The sequence below is a fragment of the Nuphar pumila genome, chromosome 12 (assembly GCF_984573655.1).
Source record: "Nuphar pumila chromosome 12, dmNupPumi1.hap1.1, whole genome shotgun sequence".
Classification (NCBI taxonomy): Eukaryota; Viridiplantae; Streptophyta; class Magnoliopsida; order Nymphaeales; family Nymphaeaceae; genus Nuphar; species Nuphar pumila.
Window position 1 is genome coordinate 66,118,138 of NC_143260.1, and position 7,841 is coordinate 66,125,978.

At 35.7% G+C, this 7,841-nt stretch overlaps 1 protein-coding gene across 1 annotated transcript; it reads right to left on the reverse strand.

The window, feature by feature from the left end:
• Positions 1-2,231: 2,231 nt before the first annotated feature.
• LOC149821003 (E4 SUMO-protein ligase PIAL2-like) lies at positions 2,232-5,398 on the reverse strand. Its single transcript, XM_089983776.1, has 6 exons — positions 5,305-5,398; positions 4,301-4,368; positions 4,175-4,223; positions 3,970-4,042; positions 3,793-3,891; positions 2,232-2,757 (listed from the first exon to the last, which is right to left on the reverse strand). Exons 1-6 carry the CDS (start codon positions 5,326-5,328, stop codon positions 2,534-2,536), a joined length of 537 nt encoding a protein of 178 aa, XP_089839902.1. The 5' UTR covers positions 5,329-5,398; the 3' UTR covers positions 2,232-2,533.
• Positions 5,399-7,841: the final 2,443 nt, after the last annotated feature.

The following is a 7,841-nucleotide window of genomic DNA, read 5'->3' on the forward strand; positions in this document are numbered from 1 at the left end:
TGTAGTTTTGTCTTTATTCAAATTAATGATTTGTAGTACATTAGTATTTTATTTAGAAATCGTCACTTCTTGACTTAAATGGGTGTAAGTACTATAAATGCTTTGAGTTCTTTATTTTGTAAATAGTCATATCTAAAAATACTTTATGATGTGCTATTTAATGTCTACAGAGAGAATGAAGACTTTAAGCAAGTCGACATTCTTGAGTGGGGTTAAGATAGTCATTTCTAAAAAGTTTTTGAGGTGTTATTTAATGTTTTACAGAAAGATTGATGACTTTAAGTCGACATTCTTGAGTTATATAAGGTAACTGAAGTCTTTTCTAAACATATTATAATAATATTAGTTTTCTTTGTTTAGTTCAACTAGCCGATTTTTATGTTTTTCTTTTCCTTACATACTTGAAATCATTACTTTTTATTACTTTTCAAGTTGTCTTATACATGATAGAAGGTACAATTAATGCTTTTGAAATCATGAGCTATTATATCTTGTCAAAATACCTTTTTCATAAAAGTTTGTAAGAAGGTACAATGATTAGATTTAAAAAAAATGCTTTTTGAAAATATCGTATGCTTTTATGAAACATAGCTTTTGTGAATGAGTGACTTGATAAAGCATGTAAAATGCACTATGCATGCTTCTGAAGGTTCTGTTACATATGACTCTAAAGAAGAAAAAAAATCTTCATCTTGAAGTAGCCGATCTCTTTAGATGATCTTTAAGAATGAATGGCCTATCAAGCTTTTTCTTCAGAGAGTATGATTGCACCAAGGTTGTACTTGAGCAGGAGGTCTCCATCAAATACTCGTTAAATACATGACAAATCATATTCAGTCATAATATAACATTATTCATGAAGGCATATTATCATATCATATATGACAGTGTGTCATCAAAATAGAGTCTCAACACCTCTTTTCTATACTAATCATGCATTATATCTATATTTGTTATCTTGTTTTTTCTTAATTATACCACTCTTACTTGGTCTAAAATAATTTTCTTTAAAGCATTTAAATGTCTTGTGTATCACCACCTTTATAGAATTCTTATTTTAACAACCAATTTGAACATTGTACCATTTTCCTTGCATACAAATTATAAAAGTCATATGCAATATATTCATCATTCCATGCCAATATTTTGGCGTACAACTACTATTGACATAAATAACATTATTAATGGGAGAATGTGCATGATCAAATAATCTAACATCATCACTTGACAAGGTAAAATTCATAAAAAAAATATAAAATAGAAAACAAATAATAGATATAGTGAAAAACAAACATGACATATGTGGACTGAATTTATGAAGAAAGTAATAACGGTAAACAATGAAAGAAAATAAAGAAAATGCTAAATCGTATAGTAACCTACTAGTTTATTTGTTAACATGACAATAAAAATTAAAAAACATAAAAATTAATTATCTCTTTGTTTTACTTCATAAGAGAGTTCATCACATCTTTCAATAGAAATAACACTTTCACTACAAGAAAAACATGTATTAGCGACGGACGCTAGCCGTCGCTAATCCATCGCAAAATTCGTCGCTAACGTGCTTAGCGACAAATTAGCGACAGATAGCGTCTGTCACATAATTCTCGTCGCTAAAATGCGACAGAATTTATCTGTCGCTATGCCGTCGCTAATTAGCGCCAGATTGGTGATGGATTATGTCTGTTGCTAATCCGTCGCTAATTAGCGATGGCGTAGCGACGAATTATATCCGGATATAAACCGTCACTAAATTTTGGTCTCCAATTTAGCGATAGATTAGCGACGGATTAAAGTCCATCGCAAAACATCGCCTGATTGAAATTGGTGACGACTATCCGTCACTAATCCATCGCAAATTTTAAAAAAAATTAAAAAAAAATTGAAATATAATATCGAGAATAAGTTGAAGAATGCATAATCTATGCTTCCTGAGCAATTAGGAGCAACTGATTTTCTTTCATTTTCCTGTGCAAATGCATAAGTTTTGTACCTGTGTGTGTGAGAGAGAGAGAGAGAGTTCAATAAACAAGAACCTGTATTGGACCGTGCATGCACTACTGCACACAATGACAGCATGTTCTTGCACACAAACTTAAGCTATCACTAATTATATTAGAATGCAACAGGACAAGCTCAGACAGCCTAGATATAAATTAATATACAATCAAAACTGTGGAATTTTTTTTATTAAAACTGTGCCTAAATGTTGTGCACATTTTCTCATGGAGTTTGTTAGCCAGTTACAAAGTCCTGAAGATCAGGTCCTCAAAAGGACGCAGGAAATAATATTAAGTTAAACAATATCACCACATTATTGAACTCATACCCCTTGCATACAAGGTAGCCCATCATACCAAATCTTTCATTGCAACTACATATTTATTACAGAAAGATCTTAATTATTTCTTAAGGGATGAGGTTATATTTAATCATACCAAGATTAAGATTGGGGACATGGTAAAAGGAGATGGAATCAGTCAGCAAAAAAAAAGAATAAGGAATAAATATATTTATCATCATCTAGCATTTAAAAGTGACTACAAACTTCTGTGCATTCACAACAAACCTGTAGGTGGTTCATCTGTATATAATTCCAAATTCGTTGCAAAGCTTCGGATTGAGGCATCTCTCTTTCTCCAGTGTCGAAAAACTTGCTAAGTGCATCAGATATTATAACAGGAGGTGAACCACTTCCAGCACCTTGAGCAGGAGACTCTAAGTATGATGCTTTCAGCCTTTTAGGCTCTGGACCTGAATCTTATAAAAAGAGGCAAAAAAAACTTAGCAACTTGCCAAGCAGCATCCTGTCCTCATTTTAGTGATGAACCCAAGACTTACTTGCTGGTTCAAGTGGCAAAATGTGCTTCGCCAAAAGCTTATTTATCTTAAACATATCAGTACAGTCTGTCTCAAACACCAACTGCAATGTATCATTACAAATAATCTTTCTCTTGTTACTTGGATCTTGAAGATTGTTTTTTCAGATAAAATAAATAAATTGGCAAGACGACTTGGATGAAAAAGTTTTCAGCTTCACACTGTAAAGAACCACTAGTAACATCATGTTGAAATGTGGCCTATACAGGGGACAAGAAAGGAAGAAAGGAATTCTGTATCGTTTTTCTCGATAGTAATTGAAACATTATTGTGTCAGAGGAAGGTCAAAAAGCTGCTGAGACCTTTAGCGGTCAACTTTATCTAGTATGTTCCACTCAATGAAACAAAAAGTATTGTTCTTTTGGAAGTGCTCTATAGTAATCATTGTTCAAGCGCTACCAAGGACTTTTTGTCTTCTGCTGAACCATTTATCAATGAAAAAGCACTTCATTAAATAGATCTTGAGTAACTTTCAGCATTTGGTTATCATTTTGGCAATGCAGAAAAATACCACAGTAAATACTTAAACCATTATTGAAGAGTGAAAATGACACATCAACAACACGGGAAGAAAGAAGACAGGAACAACTTCTAGTTAAAATCAACCATGAAGACCATCTGTCATGATCAAACATCAGCTACCAATAAAAAACATTACAAGGTTACATAACGAACTGTAAAACCATTGTGAGGAATGGCACTAGTTTTACATAGCTGAGATTATGTTGGCTATAATAATCAAATAATTACCAAAACATAAAGCAAAACATTCCTGTGATACTTATATCCAATTACAACATAGAAAGCTCTCTAGTAGCCCATCTTCCAAATACAAAACAAGCATTACGTTACTGACCACTTATTAATTATTCAATGGACCTATGGCTTAAAAGAGAAAAATCATGTCACCTGATGAAAATGCTGAAACTGCAGGTTGCACATATTCTTTCAGTGTAGTGGCATTAGGAATTGTAGTAGTCATTACAGAAACTGCAATGATATAATTACCTACAGATAAATCACGTTAAGCAGTGAAGTTGATAAATAATACATCTGCAAGCCAGTTTATTGTTGCATTAGATATACCAATAGCCTGTAAAACATTTGTTCCAACTTTAAGCATTCCAGTGACATCTGTCGGAAGTTTTGGTCCATGTTCCTGACAAAGAATAGAGCACACAGGGAAAGTAAAAGTTGAAGATATGAGCAGAACATTATTACAATTTGTCAAGCAACATCATAACTTGTATAGTTTCTTTTTCTCTCAAAATAAAAACTTTGGTATACATACCACTGATACATTAGTTCTTCTCCCCACTCCTCTTCCATTTATCAAGAAACTACAATCTCAACAAATTAAATTATGGTTTCTTGTTATCGTGTATGCAGGAAATAAAACGGAAGGAAGCAAACTTACTTCACTTGTGGTGGACTTGTAATGCATGAAGAAGTCTCCAAATTGTCAACCTGGGACACAAACAGCCGCTGCAGGAAAAAAGAGCATGCTCAAAAGCTGCAATATGTTTTCCAATTTTTTAACAAGGATCTAAGCTCCAGTAAAAAGGATATTCTTTTTCAAAAGAGCTAAAGTAAAAAAAAAAGTTACAGGTGAAATTCAAGTTTAAAATTTCTTTTTAGGACCTAAAGTAAAGACTACCATCTGTCAAAAAGATAAATAAATAGCCTCAAAATGACCGACTAAAATTATAGAAACAATCAAAATTTTCAACACTTATTCTCTAAAGTGACAGACTCAGAACTGATATTATCAGTCCATATGGTCGACATCAACTTTGCAAACATAAGCATGAATATAAGATTGACACATCAGGCAAGGGATAATAGTTGTCCCTCTTCAAAACAAACTCAGTCACCATTCTAAGAAGAGCACTTTAACATTAGTATGTGAATGCACAACACATGATGACATGTTAAAGACTACTATTTACTTAAATGCCCCAGTACAACTATTTGAAGTTGCAGAACCATAATGAACTACATGGGTTCTCCTTGATGAAAAACCATTTGAAGATGTTCTCACCAAATTTTCTGCTCCATGGCTTAATGGACACTTTTCTGTTACTTTTGGGCGTTTGATGACCTTTTTGACTGTGAGTGCCCATTGCTTAATGTAGATGGTTCATGGCTTTAGTGAGTACATAAAACCACTCGAATGGGAAAAAAAATGGGAAAAGATGATTCCCCAAAATTGGGAACCGCCTTCCCCCTTCCCCTTATCGCGTGATAGGGGGGACGAGGATAAACCTCACCCCCCAAGATCGTCGGGTGGAGGTGAGGTTTATCCTTACCCAAAGCCCTCACGGTGTGTTTCCTCCACCCGTCGATCAAACAAAAGAGTGACAGAGAAAGAGGTGTGAAGAAAAAAAATCGACAAAGTTGCAGAAAGAGGGGGAAGCTTACCGGAACCACTGCCGGCGATACCATAAGTACGAATCCTTCTTCTTCTTCGTGATTTTTTGGTCGATCTGAAGGCCGGTAGCCATGGTTGCCGATGAGTTGCAGAAAAAAAAAAACTCTTCAAGAGAGAGAGAGGGCCAGCCGACCGGCCGCCCTGCAACAGAGAGGAAGAGAGAGAGGGCCGGCTCCATCAGCCGACCCCTCTCCATATGAGAAAAAAAGAAAAAGTCAGAAGTAGTTGTGCCCCTTCCACCCTTTTCTTTATCTATGGCTACCGATCACCAGGTAAGTAAAACAAAAAAAAGATACAGAGGGAGGGAGATTTTAGCTCCCTAATTTGGTTCCTTCTAATTAGCGTCAGATTTAGGAATGAATATTTCCCTCGCTAATTCCGTCGTTAAGTCGCTATAATTTTTGTGATGAAATTTTTTTGTCGCCAATTTGTCGGTAATTAGCGACAGAATTTGTTCCGTCGTTAATTTGAGAAATATTTGAAAGATTGACGACGGATAATGTTCTCTCGCTAATTTCATCGCTAATTTACGATGAAAAAAATCCGCCGCAAATATCCGTTAATCAAGGTTTTTCTTGTAGTATTTTAAATATTTTAAAATAAAGAAAAAATAGTTAGCAATGAAGCAAATAAACCTTGCAAATACATGGTCAAAATGCATATAAATTGGATAAAATAAAAACTTGTGCATAGAGTATTTAAACCTTTCGAAGAAAGTTTATAGTTCACTAAAGATCCCAAATATCAAGATCTTTGGTGGCTACAATTTGTTAATTGCAATCTAAATTGAGTCGAGTGCCTTAAGCACATTATCTTCCTACTTATCACCAATTTCCAACTATGATAAAACTGCATAATGGTGAAGGAGGTGATGCTTTTTTAAGATCAGTCTTTCTACTTATTGTATTAGCTACAACTTTGTTTTTTATGCAGAAGTGTGCTCTCTAAATTTATGCCGGATATATCATTTAGCATTTTTTTTTGTTTGGAGACATTTGCTTATTTAAATTAGTAATTCCGTACACAAATATTTCCTTTTTTTTTGTTAATCCCATTGCATTATTGACACAAACACTTTAATGACTTATCGACTGTTTTGTACAGGGAGCAGTTTTATGAAAATGGAGAACCAAAGTGTTCAACATATGCCATGTCACAAACATGTGGAGTTTGTAATTTATTGACATTGAGAGCAAAATGCTGGATCAAGAAAAGGGGGCAACCAACCTTCTTTCCAGTCATCTCGTTTCATGCTCCCTTATAAAAGGGGCCTTCTTTCATTGGAAAGAGAGACTTTCTTAAAGAGAGTGGAATAAACATTCCTATGTGAAATATATGGTGGGGTCACTTAATAAACGAAAAAAAACATCTTTCCCATGAAAATGGGTTCACACTACTTATGAGAAAGCATTTTCCTTCTGAAGTCATCCTTTCAAGGGAAAGTGGCTTCTTTAGGTGGGGGGTGTATTCATAGCGAAGTCCTGTTTGCATTATTTGTTTCTAACTCACGGTGGGCCACTTAGATTTAAAAAATTAGGTTACCGTGACTTTTCAAAGCTATTTCTTGTCTCCCAAGTTACTATTTATAAAGCGTCACCTTTTCAGTACTTTGGAATCTTGCCATGGCGTTGCTAAGGGTACGTTCAGTGTTGTGAGAGGAAACTGTACGCCTCAGAGGCGAGGCGCACACTCAAGGTACTGAGGCGTGTGATGCGCCCCTCATCAACCTCCGACCAGTTGTGACCATCGACCACCGGAGTTGCTGTGCTGCAACTGCTGCTCAGTCTTCTCCGACCATCGAACGACCGGCATATCCCTCGCTTCCGTACCAGCTGGGCGGGTGGTCCTTCTCTTACTGCCTCCCCTCCCACCGCTTCACTTCCATTCCAGTTGTGAGAGGCGTATGCCTCAGTACCTGAGGCGTACGCCTCAGAGGCGAAGCGCAGGCTCAACGCCTCGCTTCGCCTCATCGCATTTAACAACCTTGGGTACGTTTATAAGAGAGAAAAACTGTCATGTGAGAAAAAAGTTTTGCCTACGAGAGTTTTTGATATGAGAAGTTTTTATAAAAAAATTTTTTGCTTGTTTGTGATGGTGAGATGGATGGGGGTGGTGGAGGTGATGGTGAGATGGTGGGCGGTGGTGGAGGTGGTGAGATGTGTGGTGGAGAGTGTAAAAATAAATTTTCTCTTGGTAAAAATTATTCCTCCACTTCGGTTGGAAGGCTTGAAAAATTCGTATGAATTTTTCATTTTGCATCACTTTTTCTACATCTTTCTGGCTTACAAACCCTAAGTCCGCACCAAACAGTTTTCCTAGAAAAAGCTTCCTTCCCTAAAAAAAACATATCCCACACCAACACTCCCACTGAGCCTCATGGAAGTTGTTTGTTTCACTTGATGCGGGGAAATGGCCATTTTCATATCCAAACCATAGTGGCAAACATTTTAAATGGCAATTTCTCGTTTCTCAAAAACTCGAGAGAAATCATTTTTTTTATAAAACTTGCATTTTTTGGCAAAATCTT